General features: G+C 44.1%; 2 protein-coding genes across 3 annotated transcripts in view; one reads left to right on the forward strand and one right to left on the reverse strand.

Annotated features, from left to right (window-relative positions):
• Nucleotides 1-5,446, reverse strand: part of LOC129702410 (uncharacterized) — a 44,292-nt gene extending 38,846 nt beyond the window's left edge. The window contains exons 1-3 of the mRNA XM_055644188.1: nucleotides 4,963-5,446; nucleotides 2,350-2,481; nucleotides 1,002-1,137 (exon numbers count right to left, since the gene is read on the reverse strand). Of these exons, the coding sequence (XP_055500163.1) occupies nucleotides 1,002-1,137; nucleotides 2,350-2,469 (256 nt within the window). The 5' untranslated portion in view covers nucleotides 2,470-2,481; nucleotides 4,963-5,446. The remainder of the gene's footprint in view (nucleotides 1-1,001; nucleotides 1,138-2,349; nucleotides 2,482-4,962) is intronic.
• Nucleotides 5,447-9,217: 3,771 nt separating this feature from the next.
• Nucleotides 9,218-20,315, forward strand: LOC129702029 (serpin H1-like). 2 transcript variants are annotated; one of them, XM_055643533.1, is made up of 6 exons: nucleotides 9,222-9,377; nucleotides 12,774-12,810; nucleotides 15,323-15,937; nucleotides 16,632-16,730; nucleotides 17,910-18,142; nucleotides 18,916-20,315. In XM_055643533.1, the coding sequence occupies exons 3-6, from the start codon at nucleotides 15,355-15,357 to the stop codon at nucleotides 19,213-19,215; spliced, it is 1,215 nt and encodes a 404-aa protein (XP_055499508.1). In that variant the 5' UTR covers nucleotides 9,222-9,377; nucleotides 12,774-12,810; nucleotides 15,323-15,354; the 3' UTR covers nucleotides 19,216-20,315. The 2 variants fall into 2 exon arrangements, with proteins under 2 accessions (XP_055499507.1, XP_055499508.1); XM_055643532.1 differs by lacking the exon at nucleotides 12,774-12,810 and having other exon boundaries at nucleotides 9,218-9,377.
• The last annotated feature ends 405 nt before the right edge of the window (nucleotides 20,316-20,720 follow it).

A 20,720-nucleotide genomic window follows, 5' to 3' on the forward strand; every position in this document is an offset into this window, starting at 1 on the left:
TAAGTTTGGGAGCCTCTGTATTACAAAGTCGATAACACCAAGCCATGTGTTAGTGGCGTTAAAAGCGTTTTATTACAGAAATATCAAATAACAAAGGATTGCATTTATAGGGCAAACTAACTGTAAATAATCAAAATAATAACTGGAGTTACACAAATCCAAAACATAAATAATGCACAAGCATCAGCGAGGAAGGCATAAGGGGCAAAAGACTGGCTGAAGTTCTTTTAAAACAATCTACTACTGATTAAACTGGAAATGGCAACCTTATATTTTTCCCTGAAATATATATTTTTTAATTTGGAAATATAATTTGTAACAATGTGCAAAACGAATGACATTGTTCTTTACTATTATAGAATCAGAAAATTCCATTAAATACCTTTCCGCTCAGTCAAGCAGAAAAACCAGGAAGGTAAAAAAAGAGGCAATAAGAAAAAAATATGCAGATTAATTGATTAAAAAAAAAACATTTATTGATGCTCCTGAACACATCATCAGTGATGTAACCTGGGGTCATTGTGTGTTTCGGGTCTTTCAACATCAGACACCCTCACCCAGGCGACCCAGCCGTGGTTGATCAGACCACGACTTATGTTGAGCTGGCATTCGCTCCTCTCATAGAAACATAGAAATTAGGTGCAGGAGTAGGCCATTCGGCCCTTCGAGCCTGCACCGCCATTCAATATGATCATGGCTGATCATCCAACTCAGTATCCCGTACCTGCCTTCTCTCCATACCCCCTGATCCCCTTAGCCACAAGGGCCACTCTCCTGATTAAAATGACATCTTATCACAATGAGATTTCCAACTAACTAAATACTAATATCGAATAGTTAACTATTTCACAGTTCATTAGTTCAGAGCCAAGAGATATGGGCCAAACACAGACAAAAGGGACTTGCTAAGATGGGGCATCTTGGTCAGCATGGGCAAATTGAAGGGCCTTTTCCCATGCTGTATGACTCTTACGACACTATGAATCTAAATGATGCCTTACCAGCTTTGGTTTCTTTAAGCATTTTGTACAGGTCTTTACTTGATTTGTGGAGCTGAATTAACGGACCATGGAGAGCCTCATAATTTTTGCTGGAATCTTCAAATATTACATGAATATCCCGCATATTCACTCTGACCTGCATGAAAACATATTTTTTTCCCTTCCAGGGTCAATTTTAACAAAAGTCAACTTGCAATCATATAGTACATTTAACACAAAACATTCAAAGGTGCTGTGCAAAAATATTAATTGACTGACACAGACACCAAAACACAAAATATATTAGGACCACTTCTCAAAATGTTGTTATATGCTGCGAAGAGGAGACTGGCTGAGAGGCACAGAGGTTTGAGGGGGAAATAACAAAGTCAACAACATAACAAAGGATCAATTTAAATACAGGTCAATTTCCAGTTAAATGATCCCAGAAATGATTGGGTTAACATATGATGAGTGTTTGAAGGCACTGATGCTGTACTTGCCAGAGTTTAGAAGGATGAGGGGAGGGCCTCATTTAAACTTACTGAATAGTGAAAGGCCTGCATAGAGTGGATGTGGAGAGGATGCTTCCAATAGTGCGAGAGTCTAGGACCAGAGACCATGGCCTCAGAATAAAAGAACGTACCTATAGAAAGGAGATGAGGAGGAATTTGTTCAGTCAGAAGATGGTGAATTTGTGGAATTCATTGCCACAGACGGCTGTGGAGGCCAAGTCAATGGATATTTTTTAAGGCAGGAATAGATAGATTCTTGATTAGTACGGGTGCCCGGAGTTATGGGAAGAAGGCAGAATAATGAGGTTGTGGGGAAAAAGATAGATCAGCCACGATTGAATGGCGGAGTAGACTTGATGGTCAGAGTGGCCTAATTCTGTTCCTATCACTTATGAATTTAAGTGTGCAAGTATAATATTCAAAATCTTGTCATGACATTTTCACTTAATTTTCCAGTATTTAATCTAACACAATATCGGGAATGTGAAAAACTTTACTTAAACAATAGATAGATACAAAAAGCTGGAGTAACTCAGCGGGTCAGGTAGCATCTCTGGAGCGAAGGAATGGTTGACGTTTCGAGTTGAGACCCATCTTCACTCTAGTCAGGGGAAAGGGAAACGAAAGATATAGACGATGATGTAGAGAGATAAAGAACAATGAATGAAAGAATTCCAAAAAAGAAAAGATGATAAAGGAAACAGGTCATTGTTAGCCGTTTGTTGGGTGAAAATGAGCTGGTGCGACTTGGGTAGGGGAGGGACAGAGAGAGATGGACTGCTGGGGTTACTTGAAGTTAGAGAAACTAATAATCTATAGTTGATCAAACAATACTGAAATCAGTAGTGACATACCAATTCCAACAGCTGTACTACCTCTACACCAATGGCCTTCTGATAATTGTCGATTGTTATGAGCTGATAGTAGACAGATCGTTTCATTTGTTCTATTGTGGTTGCATGCATCTCCTCCATGAGTAAAATCTCCTGCAAGAAAAAATTGAGAAATGCATTCCTTACATGTACAAGAGCTTGGACATGTATCTCTGTGGCCATAATAAAACCTTTCAGGATCAAACAAATTTAGGCAGCAGTCACAGGAAGCCATACTCAGACAGGTGACCAAAAACCTAGCCCGAGAGGTAGGTTTAAAGAACTATCTTAAAAGGGAGAGACAACAAGAATATTAATTCCCTGAGCAGCTCCACTTGGAGTGAAGTTGTACATCATGTCAGATTGCAAATTGATAATAAAAATACATATGATTTTACATAGAACAATTAATAAAGAGTGTTTTTGGAGATTAATTGTTCACTAAAATATAATGAACCAGAGATATGGCAAAATCCAGTTGCTAGCTGGGCGGCAAAAAGAGAATGTAATAGAATTTGGAAACAATCGTTCATAATGCTATAACAAATAGAATGCACAGCGGCCAATACAGTATAAATGTATATATTTTTTAATGTTGTTAAGGCTGTAGTTCAAAGAGTGTATACATCTTCCTCCTTTAGCCATTTGTATTAAATATTTAAGGGAAATAATGCAATCAGAGTAAGCGATATATGGATCTACTACCTTGAACTGGAAGACATTTAGTTTGAAATCCCATCACAAATATCTCAACTGAATCATGAATCAATGCCAGAGAGGACATAACTGCTACAAGCCTCCCAACTGTCTGGCAAAAGTGAGCAAAAATCTCCCTCTGCATGAACAACTTTTGTATACAATCTATAGATAGTGTGCACAAGAAAACTGCAGATGCTGGGATCTTGAGCAAAACATAAAGTGCTGCTGGAACTCAGCGAGTCGGGTAGCATAATGTATTTCGTTGTCTCTGTACTGTACACTGACAATGACAATTAAAATTGAATCTGAATCTGATCTGATCTGTGGACAGGTAACATTTCGGGTTGTGACTTCTTTAAACTACATCAAGAGATACGGAAGTGTGAAAATGTATAGGGGGGTTGCACGAAAGGTCACTGGGTCATAGGGCTCGACGCACGGAGCCGCTAAATCCAACTGGAAGACATCCGTCATTTCCGGTATATGTTATTAATGCTAGAAACGCATACTTTCCTATCGGTTAAAAACAGCCAAAATGTTGAATTTTTGTGCTGAAAGAAATTGTGGGAGTCGGGGTAAATGTTAGAGACATGTACCCAACTTTAGAATTCCAAACGTGAAGCGAAATTAAGGTATAGAGAAGCGAGAACTGAAGGGACTACAGCAGCTAAAGTCACTCTTCCAGGGAGATGCTAAATGCATTTCGTTGTCTCTGTACTGTACACTGACAATGACAATTAAAATTGAATCTGAATCTGATCTGAATCTAAAGTGCTTGGTAAACATTGAAAATATTGGGAATTATCGCGTTTGCTCATTGCATTTCATCAAGTAAGGCATTATTTGTGTTTTTTCTTGATTCCTTTGGTATCTAAAAATTCTCAGAAGTGATAAATCTGGCTGTAAATTATTCTTCAGATGCGTTTTCATTTTGTATGTAAAAACCCACGAGAACCATGGGCGATTTAAAAAAAATTACAGCCAGATTTATCACTTCTGAAACTTTTTAGATGCCAAAGGAATCAAGAAAAAACACAAATAATGCCTTACCGTTGATGAAATGCAGTGAGCAAACGGCCAATGTTCGCCAAGCACTCTGGCTGTTGTTGTCCCTTCAGCTCTCGTTTCTATCTACCGTCATTTCTCCTCACGTTTGGAATTCTGAAGTAGGCTAAATGTCTCACACGCTTATCCCGATTTCCATAATTATTTACAGCGCAAAAATTGACAATTTCAGTGGGTTTTAATGGGCCCGCTACGCTGGAAACAATGGTAAGTGCCTACCTGCAGTTCATCGGGTGTAATCCATTTGGAGTAGCATAGCAACAGTACGGGTCATGGGTCGTGACCCGACTGCCGTGAAACCTCCCTACACCTCCAGATTCAGGGACAGTTTCTCCCCAGATGTTATCAGTTAAGTAAACCGTCCTCTCACTAACTAGAGAGCGGTCAGGACTTACTATCTACCTCACATTGGAAACCCTAGGACTATCTTTAATCGGACTTTAACTTGCACTAAACATTATTCCCTTTATCTTGTATCTGTACAATGCGGATGGCTTGATTGTAATCATGTATTTTTGTTGCAATATCTTCGCTTAACAAAAAAGCTTGTCACTGTACCTTGGGACACGTGACAACAATAAAGTAAACTCTAAACACGTCGCCTGGCCATTCCCTCCACAGATGCTGGCTGACCCACTGAGTTCCTCCAGTACTTTGTGTTTTCCTCACTAAGCAAGCGCTGTCTCATCTGTAGGCTCCTCGACTCCGACAGAAGACAAAAACGCACCACCTTGTTGGTGACAAACTTTGGAAAAAATAATGTTGGAGTATTTAAACTTGGATTGGCCACTGCTCTTATTTCAACTCATCATGTTGGTGATGTTTACTTACTAGAAATGTGCAAGGGATGTATAAGGAGATGCAAGGGACTGCAGATGCTGGTTTTTAAAACAGAAAACTCACAAAGTCTTGGGAGTGACTCAGCTGGTCAACTCAGGTATGCATTAAGGGTCATGTTATTGTTAAAGTGGAACTACTTTAAACACAGCACTAAAATACTGGAATTAAGTCACAGTAATAAATTAACAACAGTATTGTTTTCCAATAAATAATATAACGTTTCCACTAATCCCAAACCAGCCAGAAATACTTAAAAGTCTTTCGCAGAAAAAACACAATTAGCTAAAGTTCAAATTAATCGAACGTAAAGTGAATTGAAGGTGGAGATGGGAGGTAATCCGAGTGGGATCCGCGGTGTGAGGGAAGGAATCAGCGGAGAGGCTGCACTGTGGAAGAAACAGGCTCCATTTGGGCGGGTTGAGGCCTGAGGCGTTGAATCGTGAGATCCACCCCAACGGCCAACGCTCCGCCCGGCGTGCCCCGTCACCGAGGCGATGTACTCCACCCCGGCGACGCCCGGCGTGCCCCGTCACCGAGGCGATGTACTCCACCCGGCGACGCCCGGCGTGTCCCGTCACCGATGCGATGTACTCCACCCGGCCACGCCCGGCGTGCCCCGTCACCGAGGCGATGTACTCCACCCGGCGACGCCCGGCGTGCCCCGTCATCCAGGCTCCGCCCGGCGTACCCCGTCACCGAGGCGATGTACTCCACCCGGCGACGCCCGGCGTGCCCCGTCACCGAGGCGATGTACTCCACCCGGCGACGCCCGGCGTGCCCCGTCACCAGGCTCCAAGTGCGGACCAAATACCTCACCTCAGAACCCGCCCCCCACCTCCATGATTGACAGCTACGAAGCCTTGACCACCTCCTCCAGTGTGTATTGATGAAACTGCAGATGATAGTTCACACACAAAAAAAAACACTAAATTCCAGTGAATATAAGCCCAGTCGAATTCTAGCTTGCAGAAGCACAACATGAACATAAACATGTGTAGGAAGGAACTGCAGAGAGAGTTATATATAGCTCTTAGAGCTAACGGAATCTAGGGATATGGGGAGAAGGCAGGAATGGGGTACTGATTTTGGATGAACAGCCATGATCATATTGAATGGCGGTGCTGGCTCAAAGGGCCGAATGGCCCACTCCTGCACCTATTTTCTATGTTTCTATGCAAATGCTGGTTTAAACCGAAGATAGACACAAACAACTGGAGTAACTCCCCGAGTCAGGCGCATCTCTGGGGAAAAGGAATAGATGACGTTTCAGGTCGAGTCCCTTCTTCAGACTGAGAGTCAGAGAAGAGGGAAACGAGAGATATAGACGGTGATGTATAGCTGGAGATATATAAACTCTGTACTCTGTAAACATTATAAATAAAGACCAAAAAAGTTATATATATTTATAACAATAAAAATCAACAGAATGCAGGTAATTTGGTTTTCACATCCAATGTATATAGAACTGAATAATAATAAATAATAATACATTTTATTTATGGGCACCTTTCAAGAGTCTCAAGAACACCTTGAGGTTGAGAAGGAGTTTCTTCCCAGAGGCAACGCTCATCTCACCAGGGACTAACTCTACAGAACGTTTTTCCTTCTATTATTTATTATGTAAAAGAATATGTGTGTTATGATTGTGTTTATAATTTGTTTGGTTGTTTTGTTGTTTGTCTTTTGCACAAAAGTCCGCGAGCATTGCCACTTTCATTTCACTGCACATCTTGTATGTGTATGTGACAAATAAACTTGACTTGACTTGGCTTGACCTTACAAAAATTTAGCAGGTCGAGGAAAAACATGTAAGGGGAATTAAATAAATAGTAGAGACATGACTAGTACACAAAGTAAAGACAGAATTAAATTCAAAACACAATATGAGGCAATTAATGCACATATGAAAAGGGAGGGGGACGTGGGGCTAAGGATAGGCAGAGGTGAAGAGATGGGTCTTGAGGCGGGACTGGAAGATGGCGAGGGACACATGGAATTGCGGATCAGTTGGGGGAGGGAGTTCCAGAGCCTGGGAGCAGCCCTGGAGAAGGCTCTGTCCCCAAAACTGCGGAGGTTGGATTTGTGGATGGAGAGGAGACTGGCTGGTGGATCTGAGGGACCGTGAGGGTTGGTAGGGGGAGAGGAGGTAAGTGAGATGGGGGGGGGGGGGGGGGGGGGGGAAGATGGTGGAGGGCTTTGTAGGTGAGGATCAGGATTTTGTAGGTGATCCGGCGGGAGATGGGAAGCCAGTGAAGTTGTTTGAGGACTGGAATGATGTGATGCCAGGATTTGGTGTGGGTGATGAGTCGGGTGGCTGCGTTCTGGACCAGTTGTAGTCGGTTGATGTAGGTGGAGCTGATGCCAAGGAGAAGTGAGTTGCAATAGTCCAGTCAGGAGGAGATGAAGGCATGGATGAGTCTTTCAGCAGCGGGAGGTGTGAGAGAGGGTCTGAGTTTGGCGATGTTGCAGAGATGAAAGAAGGAGGTTTTAATGACATGGCGGATGTGAGGCTCAAGGGAGAGGGTGGAATCAAAGATCACGCCAAGGTTGCGGGCCTGGGGAGATGGGAGAGACAGTGGTGCCGTCAATGGTGAGAGTGGGCTTATTGATTTTGCTGAGTGTGGCTTTGGAGCATATGAGGAGGAATTCTGTCTTATAACTGAAGAAGGGTCTCGACCCGAAACGTCATCTATTCCTTCTCTCCAGGGATGCTGCCTGTCCCGCTGAGTTACTCCAGTTTTTTTGTGTCTACGGTTTAAACCAGCAGCTGCATCAGGGTTAGGATTAGGGCTGCAGTTCCTTCCTATACAGTACAGCTGTGGTCGGCCAATCAAAGTGTCCACAGTGTACAGATACATGGGCAAAGTGAATAACGTTTAGTGCAAGATAAAGCCCAGTGAAGTCCGATTGAAAATAGTCCGAGGGTACCCAATGGGGTAGATTGGAGGTCAGGGCTGCTCTCTGGTTGTTGCTAGGATGGTTCAGTCGCCTGATAACAGCTGGGAAGAAACTGTCCCTTGAATCTGGAGGTGTGCGTTTTCGAATATTTAAAACGTAATCGAGATTTGTTGTAGAAGATGATGATTTTTGTTTTGCTTTGGAATCGAAAGGGTCAACTAGAAGTAACCATAAAGATGCAATTAGATTTGTTTTTAAAGTGGTATAAATGAAAAGCATGTACGAGAAGTATTTTTCCCAACTGTCGACGTGGCAGTTGGTTAAGGGAGAGAAGGCGAGGACGTGGGGGTGGGGAGAGTGGGGGTGGGGAAAGTGTTTGCGTGAAGAGGAATTACACTAGATTTCATCATTCCATCCACAGAAGCAGAAATTCACGACCACGATCAGTCAATCAATATTCCTACCGCTTCACCAGTTCATCGGCACTTGTCTGTTTCAATAAAAAATAATCGACCTATCTCCTATCGGTTCGTTTTCAGTATTGTTGGAAATATTGATGTGCTTATTTAAACATCTCGCAGCAAAGTTAAAAAAGGGTTTCAAGAATTGCCAAACAGAATGATGTTGTCGCTGGAGACACCAGAAACGGCAGATGCCGGTCAAAAAAGTTGTCTCTGGTTAGTTTAAAGTATCGATTTAATCGATATAAGAAGCTCCCCTTGATACAACAGACCACTAGCTTCAGAGGGTAAAAAGCTATACTGATACACATTGAACAATGTAAGGCAGAGTCTTATTACAAATCACGGTGCTGGAGGAACTCAGCGGGCCAGGCAGTATCTGTGGAGCGAATGGACTGAAGATGTTACTGCTTTGTCCTGGAATGTATCAAATATATGATTACATCTGAAGGGTCCAGAACAGAAACATGGTCTGTCCATTCCCTCCACAGATGCTGCCTGGCCCGCTGAGTTCCCCCAGCACTTTGTGTTATAGACAATAGACAATAGGTGCCATTCGGCCCTTCGAGCCAGCACCGTCATTCACTGTGATTATTTTTCCCCAGTTACTAAATGCATGTAGATTTTATCTGATGGTCTATTGAAAAGCAAGGCTGCATTGCGTGGGAAGGAACTGCAGACGCTGGTTTACATCGAAGTTAGACACACAAGGCTGGAGTAACTCAGCGGGACCCAGGCAGCATCTCATACTGTTTTGTGTAGGGGAAATCGCAGACTAACTGGGAAAGAACATTCTGGAGTTTGGGACGGTGATCCTGCCCACAGGGGCGGTGCAGTTGGCTCGGGTTACACAGACGATTCGCAGATTCCTTCTGGAACTTTCCCGGGACTGGTTATATAACGGGAGGGTGGTCTCTTTGTTTGCACTAGTCGATGGAACTGCGGTGAAGAGCAAAGATCCTATAGCAGAGCTATAAGATCTTTGGTGAAGAGCGAGACTGTGATTCATCTGCAGGAGTGATAGCAAACGTCGGCGGGCGGACAAAGGTGAGACGCGTCGCCAAAGATTAGATAGACACAAAGGCAGTGCTGGAGTAACTCAGTGGGACAGGCAGCATCTCTGGAGAGAAGGAAAGGGTGATGTTTCGGGTCAGGACCCTTCTTCAGCCTGAAAGTAGTGGTTGGGCGGCGAAGTGTTGGGGGCGAGAGAAAAGCTTAAGGGTGTGTGTGAGGAGTGCTTAGTTTGGAGATACAGCATAACAACAGGCCATTCAGCCCACCAGGTCCGCGCCGACTCACTAGTTCTATCCTATCCACTAGGGGTAATGAGCAGAAGCCAATTCACCTACAAACCTGCACGTCTTTGGAGTGTGGGGGGAGGAAACCTGGGAAAACCCACGCAGGTCACGGGGAGAAGGTACAAACTCCGTACAGACAGCGCCCGTAGTCAGGATCGAACCCGGGACTCTGGCGCTGTGAGGCAGCAACTCTACCGCCGCGCCAGAAGTGTGCGCGGCAGGGGCAACATGGGTTAAAGAGGGAGAAGGGTAGCAGGACCCAATGGCTCCGTTCTCGCCTCTAGCTATTCACTCTGGTGAATCTGTGGAACTCATTGCCACAGAAGGCTGTGGAGGCCAAGCCAATGGGTATTTTTAAGGTGTGGATTGATAGATTCTTGATTAGTACGGGTGTCAGGGCGAAGGCAGGAGAATGGGGTTAGGAGGGAGAGATAGATCAGCCATGGTTGAATGGCGGAGTAGTCTTGATGGGCCGAATGGCTTAACTCTTCTTCCACCACTTATGAACGCCCCAACTCCCTACTTTCAGCCTGAAGAAGGGTCCCGATACAAAACATCACCTATCCATGTTCTCCAGAGATGCTGCCCGACCTGCGGAGTTACTCGAGCACTTTGTGTCTATCTTTAGTATAACCCAATGTCTGCAGCTCTTTGTTTCCACGCTTCATTGTCGGGTCGGGGTTGGCTGCTTCCCACTCTGGATCCTCACCTACCCCGCTGGTAAAATAAAACATCTTCACGCCTAGCGGCGCTAGATAAGGCTGCGTTACTGAAGAGATAGATGTGCTGCAGCCATTGAATGATTGGGTTCTAATGTATCATGCATCGGAATTAACACTAACACGAGTATTCCTTTAATCACCGGGTGGAGGGGTTATGGGGAGAAGGCAGGAGAATGGAGTCGGGAGGGAGAGATAGATCAGCGATGATTGAATGGCAGAGTAGACTTGATGGGCCGAATGGCCAAATTCTGCTCCTATGGCCGTACGTGTACCGAGGTACAGTGATGAAAAGCTTTCGTTGCGTGCCAACCAGTCAGTGAAATTACTATAGATGATTACAACCAAGTCGTCCAGCCTAGTTGGGCCGAACGGCCTGATTCTGCTCCTATAACCCAGAAACGGAGAGAATTGCCAAGGAAGGTGAGATATATTGGGCAGAAATTGGCTGGCTGCATTATAAAGACAACCAGATTGGAAATCCTGCACCGACCTCGCCCTCACTAAGATGAACAATGAGCAGGGGCTGCCACGTACACAGTCTGACGGAGGGGGGGGGGGGGGGGGGGGGGGGGGGGGGGGGGGGATTGGTTTGAACGCAGTAAAAGGGGCGGAAAGGAAATGGGCGGAGATAGACAGACACACAAAGCTGGAGTAACTCAGCGGGACAGGCAGCATCTCTGGAGGGAAGGAATGGGTGACGTTTCGGGTCGAGACCCTTCTTCAGATTGAGAGTCAGGGGAGAGGGAAACGAGAGATATAGACGGTGATGTGGAGAGATGTGGAACAAATGAATGAAATACATGCAAAAAAAAAGTAACGATGATAAAGGGAATTGTTATATCTCTCTATCGCTGTCTCTATCTCTCGCCTCACTCACCCCTGACTCGCAGTCTGAAGAAAGGTCTCGACCCGAAATGCCACCTATTCCTTCTCTCCGGAGATGCTGCCTGTCCCGCTGAGTTACTCCAGCATTTTGTGTCCGTCTTGGGTGTAAAGCAGCATGTGTGGAGGAGGGAATGGGCAGGCGACTTTGCGAGTCGGGACCTTTCCAGGGATTATCCCCCCCATGCCCGACCCGCTGAGTTCCTAGAGAATCTGAAGACAGTGCGCTGGAGAATCTGGAGAAAGTGGCGACTGACTGCATTGCCAGCGTAGACTGATCGCATGTTACTGTAACTGGAACTCATCCAAGAAAAATGTACAGCAGGTGGCAGCAGAGTCTCAAATGGTTTACAAAGTTAAGGATGGTAGATGTGAACTACAAACAACAAATCCTACCTTTCCCCTGCCTGCGTCCCCATCCCCTTTCACATATACCCCTCCCTCTGGCTTGACAATTCACTCATCCTCTCGTTATAGGACATCTGAAGAAAAGTCTCGACTCAAAACGTCACCAATTGTCAATCAAAAGCTTATTAATGCAAATATATATATATATATATATATACTATATAATACTATACTATATATGTATATATTTGCTTTAATAAGCCTTTGATGGACAATTGGTCGACATACTATATATTATATGGACACACTGATATGTTCTGTATTCATGCCTACTATATTCTGTTGTGCTGAAGCAAAGCAAGAATTTCATTGTCCTATCTGGGACACATGACAAAAAACTCTCTTGTATATAACACGCATATATATATATATATATATATGTGTGTGTGTGTGTGTGTGTACATATGCATAAATGTGCATTCATATGCATACATATGTACATACGCATATCTACACACATATATAAATGCTTTAATAAATATTGATGGGCAATATTGATGGGCAATTTTTTCATTAATTCAATTCAATATATATATACATAAACAAACTAAATATTTAGTCTGAAGAAGGGTCTCGAGCCGAAACATCACCCATCCCTTCGCTCCAGAGATGCTGCCAGTCACACTGAGTTACTCCAGCATTTTGTGTCTTATCTTCGGTGTACACCAGCATCTGCAGTTCCTTCCTCCTACACACTAAATATTTATCTATTATAGATGTCGGTCTTTTTTACCCTATTAGTAAGGTGGTTGAAGTAGTATTGACAATGCAGCACGTGGCTCTTGGATAACTACTACCAAACTATTTTAGATTAGTTCCCTGAAAGTACCTGAAGAATTGGACGTCTAATTGAATCAATTTAGGCAAAATGAACCATTTTAATCGTTCGGCTAACTTCTAATTATTGGGCTTTGTAAACCATACAATGAGATGTGAATGAATGCATTCAGCAGGGCTTTGCACAGTAAGGTGATGACTGTAAATGAAAAACGTTGTGGTCTAGGTACACCGTCATCTCAGCAACTCCTTCCTCCCTAACTGCCCACCTCCCTGCATTATTACGGTGTGTTTCAATAATAAAAAGTAACAAAATTAACTGTATACCCTTCACTTGTACTTGTTGTATCTTTCAGAATGAACTTGGCAAAGATGTACTTAAAAGATTTCAAGGTACAAAATAAATGGCTGCAGCTTTGGCGTGCCATTTATAATAGATCGACTGTTATCATTTTAACCCGAGTTAGTATCATGTATGCCAGCCGTTAGATTTTTTTTTCCTGTGTTGGCATTTCAACTTGTCACTTCTGATTTCACAAACTTCACCATTGGACTGCAGCTTCTTGGAATGATTTCTACATTTGAAATATTGGATATTGCAGTGTCAAGATAAATTTTGATCTGAGATCCAGAAATATTGTTCAGTCACTCGTAAAAACAAATTGCAGCAAATCAGGTATAGAGAATATATTTGAGTGCCCTTTGTGCCCACGATAACATCAATGGGGCGGCACGGTGGCCCAGCGCTAAGAGTTGCTGCCTTACAGCGCCAGGGTTCTTATCGTCCTTCTTCTTAACCTCATGCCATTGAATGGGGGTACCCGGTGGCACACAGGTAGAGTTGCTGCCTTTCAGCGCCAGGGACCCGGGTTCGATCCTGACTACGAATGCCGTCTGTACGGAGTTTGTATGTTCTCCCTATGATCACGTGGGTTTTCTCCTGGTGTTCCGATTTCCTCCCAGACTCCAAAGACATACAGGATTGTAGGTTACACAGAAAAGCTGGAGAAACTCAGCGGGTGCAGCAGCATCTATGGAGCGAAGGAAATAGGCAACGTTTCGGGCCGAAACCCTTCTTCAGACTGATCGGGGGTGGGGGGTGGGTGGGGACAAGAAAGGGAAAAGGAGGAGGAGCCCGAAGGCTGGGGGATGGGAGGAGACAGCAGGGGAGCTGAGGAAGGGGAGGAGACAGCAAGGACTAACAGAATTGGGAGAATTCGATGTTCATGCCCCCGGGGTGCAGACTCCCCAAACGGAATATGAGGTGCTGTTCCTCCAATTTCCGGTGCTGCTCGCTGTGGCCATGGAGGAGACCCAGGACAGAGAGGTCGGAGGCGGAGTGGGAGGGGGAGTTGAAGTGCTGAGCCACCAGGAGGTCAGCTTGGTTATTGCGGACCGAGCGGAGGTGTTCGGCGAAACGATCGCCCAACCTCCGCTTGGTCTCACCGATATTAACCTACAGGATTGTAGGTTAATTGACTTCGCTAACATTGTAAAATTATCCCTAGTGTGTAGGTAAGTGCTAGTGTACAGGGTACAACTCGGTGGGCCGAAGGGCCCCTTTCCGCACCGTATCTCTAAACTAAACTAATTATCCTTCTCCTCCCCATATCGAAACAAAAACAATTTGAAAATTGAGACATGTGGAACTGAGAACTGACCGGATGTTGAATGTACATATAACATGTCTAGATTTCTTTGGGCTGCCAGAATAACCTGTGGTTCTGTCAAATGTGCTGTGTAGCTTTGAAGAGTTGATTAGCTTTTAGGAAGCATAAAATATCAGGCATCATTTGCTAATACACGAGAAGGCAACATGATAGGCAAGCCTATGGATAAAGTATATTACTTCTGGTATTGGTGTTACTGATTATCGCTGCTTGTTGGCAGCTGCGATGGTTGAGCATTCAATCACAAGTTACTTAACTGCTCACAAACTGAAGACATTGCAAACTGACCACTTGCGATTTTGATGGCCTTAGATGAGCAGGTGGCATTCTTCATTCACTGCCAGTGGAATTCTTGATCGTACATCACAGCGTCTGGTCCACGATTTTTATTGCGCAGCCTAAGAAGTGGCAGTAAATCTCTTGCTGAGACAATCCACCAAGAAAGCAGATTGGAGCCAGGTAGTGGCAAGATTTACCATATTCTGAAGATAGACACAAAATGCTGGAGGAACTCAGCGGGACAGGCAGCATCTCTGGATAGAATGAATGGGCGACGTTTCGGTTCGAGGCCCTTCTTCAGAAGACCCGAAAAGTTACCCATTCCTTCTCTCCAGAGATGCTGCCTGTCCCACTGAGTTAATCCCATCATTTTGTGTCTATCTTTGGTGTAAACCAGCATCTGCAGTTCCTTCCTACACATTTAACATTTTCTGATTGCCTTTGCGGGCCAGGCATTCACAGCTGTTCTTAGATCCCAACACCCCCAGCACAATTAAGCCTCGAGGCACCGCCATTTTCCGCAAAACACAAAGTGCTGGAGCAACTCAACGGTTCAGGCAGCATCTGGTGAGGAATTGGACTCTGGCTGGAAGGGATGAGAAGCTTGTCGTTAATGTAAAATAAGCCCAGTCGTTAACATGTGACAGACACAAAATGCTGGAGTAACTCAGCGGGTCTGGCAGCATCTGTGGGGAAAATGGATAGGTGATGTTCTGGGTCAGAGCCCTTCTTCACCCTGATTGTAGTGGAGGCTGGGGAGATGGGAACTGGAAGCGAAAAAAGGTGATTGCTTATATATAATAGGTGACTGCTTGATTAATTTAGTATAATGGTGACCATCTAGTTGTTCAATGGGTTTTCTTTCTGAGAAATATTTTGAATAGACAGAAATATTAGCATTACGTATATTAATCCCTATGTTTTCCAGATAACTTTATTTCATTGTTTGCCTACAGCATTGTCGGATAAAAATTCACTGGGTGAGACCATGGCGATGAAGTTCATGATCCTATGTCTGCTACATGTGGTAGTCACAGCAGATCCCATGAAGTTGGAAGACCACACTTCCAGCCTGGCAGAAGGTACGGTGAACCTGGCCCTCAACCTTTTCAAGACCATGGCCAAGGACGCAAAATTCTCGACCGAGAACCTCTTATTGTCCCCGATGGTGGTGGCTTCCTCCTTGGGTGTGATGTCTCTGGGTGCCAAGGATAAGACGGCCAACCAGGTCAAGTCGCTCCTCAACACCAACCTGCGCGATGACGTCTTCCTCCCGACCTTCTCGGAACTGTTCAACGAAGTCAGCGACGAAACCGCCCGCAACAGCACGTGGAAGATCGGCAGCCGCCTTTACGGGCCAAACTCCGTCAAATTCAACGATGAGTTTGTTCAGAAGAGCAAGGCCCACTACAAGCACGATCACTCCAAGGTGAATTTCAGAGACAAGAGGAGTTTGGTCCAATCCCTAAATGAATGGGCCTCTAAAACTACAGAGGGAAAACTCAAAGAAATCACAAAGGATGTCTCCAAAGTTGATGGTGCTTTGTTCGTCAATGCCATGTATTTTAAACGTGAGTAGTATAATTATTGCTGAAGGAATTATTAAACCATGCAAAACCTTCTTCCCTACAGCCATTAGGTTATTAAACACTACAACCTCCAAATAAGCTCTGAACTACATAGGCTATTATTATTATTACTATTGCACTATTGTTTGCATTTTATGTGCGCATATGTGTGCGTTTATGTACATATGTGTGCGTATATATATATATAAAATATAGGTATGAACCTATATATACAGGTTCACAATCTCTTATCCGAAAACCTTGGGACTTTTTGGATTTCGGAATTTTTCGGAATGGAAATTTTTTAGCGTAGATTTTAACGGGTGGCTTAGTGGTAGAGTGCTCGGCTTGTGGTCGCGAGTTTGCGCCTCGATCCCGGCAGTTAAAAATGTCGGTTTTCGGAGCTTTTCGGTTTTCGGATAAAAGATTGTGAACCTGTATGTATGTATGTATGTATGTATATATATATTATATGTATGTGTGTGTGTCTATGTATATATATATATAATACACATGTACACACTACACTTTTTTCTCATTTATTATATTTACAGTGTACTATGTTTACATATTCTGTTTACATATTTCATTGTTCTATCTGGGACATATGACAATAAAACACTCTTGACCTAAACACAATCATTCCGTCTGCAGGCACCTTGTCAAAAATTTAATTGTCGTCATCTTGCTTTTGCAGCTCACTGGGATGAAAAATTCCACAAGGACATGATCGATACAAGAGGCTTCTTGGTAACTAGAAGTCGCACTGTTTCTGTCCCCATGATGCATCGTTCAGGTAAGTTACGTCCAACACTTTATGAAGCATACAAACCAGAAAGGTTGACACAAAAAGCTGGTGGACACAAAATGCTAGAGAAACTCAGCGGGTGAGGCAGCATCTATGGAGAGAAGGAATAGGCTTGTGGGAGACCTGGGATGGGGGGGGGGGGGGGGGGGAGGAGAAAGCAAGGACTACCTGAAATTGGAGAAGTCAATGTTCATACTACCCAAGCAAAATATGAGGTGCTGTTCCTCCAATTTGCAGTGGGACTCACTCTGGCCATGGAGGAGGCCCAGGACAAAGGTCGTATTTGGAATGGGAGGGAGAATTGAAGTGCTGAGCCACCGGGAGATCAGGGTGGTTATTGCTGACCGAGCGGAAGTGTTGGACGAAGCGATCGCCAAGCCTGCGCTTGGTCTCACCGATGTTGTGTTTTCTTCAACACAAAAAGCTGGCGTAACGTAGCAGGTCACGCAGCATCTCTGGAGATAAGGATTAGGTGACGTCTCGGGTCGAGACCCTTCTTCAGCCTTAGGGCTCACACAGAGAGTGGTGAATCTGGAACTCTCTGCCACAGAAGGTAGTTGAGGCCAGTTCATTGGCTATATTTAAGAGGGAATTAGATGTGGCTAAGGGGATCAGAGGTTTTGGAGAGAAGGCAGGTACGGAATACTGAGTTGGATGATCAGCCATGATCATATTGAATGGCGGTGCAGGTTCGAAGGGCCAAATGGCCTACTCCTGCACCTAATTTCTAAGACAGTGATATAGAGAGATATAGAACAAATAACCTAAGTGACATTGGGGATATTAGTTACACCTGGCTTCTGTATTTTGGGTGATAAAATCCTGAATTATTTTCTCTGATTGTGAGTGACCTCGGCTGAACAAGGTCTAACAGTCTGAAGAGATGTCTCGACCAGAAACATCACCCTTCTCTCCAGAGATGCTGCTTGTCCCGCTGAGTTATTCCAACATTTTGTGCCTATCTTCGGTGTAAACCAGCATCAGGAGTTCCTTCCTACACAGACTGACAATTGGAATGACAATTCGATCTGAAATGTTAACTTCCTGAAATGTTAGTTCTTTCTCCACCGATGCTGGCTGACTGTCTGAACATTGCACTATTTTGCTTGCACGACCTTTGGGGAAACATGTGAACGTTTTTACATTTCTGACATTTTTCTCCTTTAGGATTATATAACTACTATGACGACAAGGTCAATAAACTCCAGCTTCTTGAGGTGCCCCTTGCACACAAGCACTCCAGCATGATCTTCATAATGTCACGACACGTGGAGCCAATGGAGAGAATCGAGAAGTTGCTGAGCAAGGAACAGCTCAACATTTGGTTCAGCAAGATGCAAACAAAGGCCATTAGTATCTCTCTTCCCAAAGTCCGTGTTGAAGTCAGCCATGAATTACAGGTAAGAACAATGGCCTTACTGCCTTGTCACAAGCAAGGCACCAATTTACGGAGAACCTTAACAGCTAAACTCTTCCATATAACTTCATACAAGGAATACGCATGTGGGAATTTGTAACTTCCAGACAGTTTCTAAAGTGGAGAACATGGATAGGTTCACCAGACTGATTCCTGGGATGTCAGCACTTTCATATGAAGAAAGACTGGATAGACTCGGCTTGTACTCGCTAGAACTTAGAAGATTGAGGGGGGGATCTTATAGAAACTTACAAAATTCTTAAGGGATTGGACAGGCTAGATGCAGGAAGATTGTTCCCAATGTTGGGAAAGTCCAGATCAAGGGGTCACAGTCTAAGGATAAAGGTGGCGTTTGAGTGAGATTAAATCATGTTTCCCCACTGACATGCACTGGTATGCAGCGGTAGAGTTGCTGTCTTACAGACCCGGGTTCAATCCTGACTACGGGCGCTTGTATGCTCAGTTTGTATGTTCGGCCCGTGGCCTGCATGGGCTTTCTCTGGGGAGCTCCAGTTTCCGCCCACACTAAAGACGCAGAGGTTTGTAGGCTAATTGGCTTGGTATAATTCCAAATTGTACCTCGTGTGTAGGATAATGGTGAGCGCAGACCTGTTGGGACGAAGCGCCCGTTTCTGCACTGTATCTCTAAACAAAACTAAAAATCAACATTAGAAAGATGGTGAAATTGTAACTTGTTTGTGCTTTTTCTTTTCCAATGATTGTTTTAACACTGAAAATCTTCTTTCTTCTCTTAAGAAATACTTACAGGAGCTGGGCCTGACTGAAGCTACAGATCAGAACAGAGCCGATTTCTCTGGTATAACAGGGAATAAAGAGCTCTACTTGTCCGGCATGCTCCACGCCACAGCGCTAGAGTGGGACTTCGAAGGAAACGAATTTGATCCCGAATTACATACTCGCGATGAAATGAGATCGCCCGAGCTCTTCTACGCAGATCGCCCATTCATCTTCCTCATCCGAGATAACAAAACTAACTCTCTACTCCTCATTGGAAAGTTAGTCAAACCAAAAGTAAACAACCATGACGAATTGTAAACTTGAATTAATTTTTTACAAAGTGTAGTAATATTCTGTACAAATATTAATGACCTCACTTTCAGGTTACCCGTGTACTGGAGGTGGTGTAATAATGATTCCTTCATTGTTGCGGTGCCATGGTGCAAAACATCAATAATGTGGGGTCAAATGGTTAACTGTATTAGAATCACTAAGGCTCGAGAAATGCCCAAAATAATGCATTTTGGTTCACTGAAATAGATGGCTATTGCAAACCCCAGAATATTTATGGGATACATCATGCAGGAATCAGAATTTAAGAATTTTGCAGACCTCCAATTATATATCCTAAACTTCCTCTCTCTAGATAGGCGCAGTGTTAGAGCTGCTGCCTCACAGCGCCTGATTCGGATTAAATCCCGACCACGGGTGTTGTCTGTGTGGAGTTTGTATGTGACCTGCGTGGATTTTCTCTGGGATCTCTGGTTTCCTCCCACATTCCAAAGCCCGCCAGATTGCAGGTTAATTGGCCTCTGTAAATTGCCCCAAGTGTGTAGGTTGCAAAAGCAGAATATATAACTAGGGGCGATCGATGGTCAGCGGGCTGAAGGGCCTGTTTCCGCGCTGTATCTCTAAATTAAATTAATAACTGGATTTTTTATTAAGTTTGATGTCCCTTGTACATCCTTAGATATTACCTTGAAGAAAACAGAAGTTAATAATCTGAATGTCTTCACATCATGTAAATGGATCAATTATTTTTAAAGGCATAGTGATCTACAACAGATACGACCTGTTTGTACGAGTGCGTTTGGAAAATTAGGTTGTTAATGTCGCCACAGGGAACAAACATCCTTTCTATGCAACATTGGATGATTTCAATTGAGGACAGCATTGTTGCAATTAAGTTTAGTTTAGAGATACAGGACGGAAACAAGCTCCGTACAGAGAGCACCCGTAGTCGGGATCGAACCCGGGTCTCTGGTGCTGTAAGCGCTGTAAGGCAGCAACTCTACTGCTGCGCCACCATGCAATGTTATGTCTATATGTTATGTCTATTTTTGTATTTTCTGACGAGCAGGACCAACCGAATCCCCTTTCCCCAGTTCTACTGTTCTTAATAAAATGTGCACAAATAACCGCTGGTATCCGTTATTTTTTTTCAATTTATAGAAGACATTTGAATGGGTTTAGACTTATACTAGACTAAACGGGATCCGTTGGGTCCCATGTTCACACGGGAGGGCTGGTCCCCCAACGTAATATTCCACCTCTCCACCAATTCCAATATTGTTGGCCAGTGGGGGGGATTTCTGGAGCGCTACCATGGGTGTTGTGGGCTGAAGGGGCTGGTTTCCAGAGGGCTAGTATGGACATTGTGGGGCAAATGGATTCTTGGGGTGGCAGCTCAGTCACTCATCCTGATGTGCTAGCAGTTCACTCACGGCTATTCTTTGAAATTCCATTTCAAGCAAGGTGTAAGGCAACCAAATTCAAATGCAGTTTCCTACCACTTCAAGCAGCGTGCAGGGCCACCAAATGTA

Source organism: Leucoraja erinacea, chromosome 12, assembly GCF_028641065.1.
Source record: "Leucoraja erinacea ecotype New England chromosome 12, Leri_hhj_1, whole genome shotgun sequence".
In the NCBI taxonomy this organism is placed as follows: domain Eukaryota; kingdom Metazoa; phylum Chordata; class Chondrichthyes; order Rajiformes; family Rajidae; genus Leucoraja; species Leucoraja erinaceus.

What these genes read in the sequence shown, in the direction of transcription:
- LOC129702029 (XM_055643532.1), top strand. Translation starts at nt 15,355, where the DNA reads ATGGCGATGAAGTTCATGATCCTATGTCTGCTACATGTGGTAGTCACA. An exon ending in CAATGCCATGTATTTTAAAC is followed by an intron (nt 15,938 to 16,631) that starts GTGAGTAGTATA and finishes TTGCTTTTGCAG; the next exon opens with CTCACTGGGATGAAAAATTC. An exon ending in CCCCATGATGCATCGTTCAG is followed by an intron (nt 16,731 to 17,909) that starts GTAAGTTACGTC and finishes TTTCTCCTTTAG; the next exon opens with GATTATATAACTACTATGAC.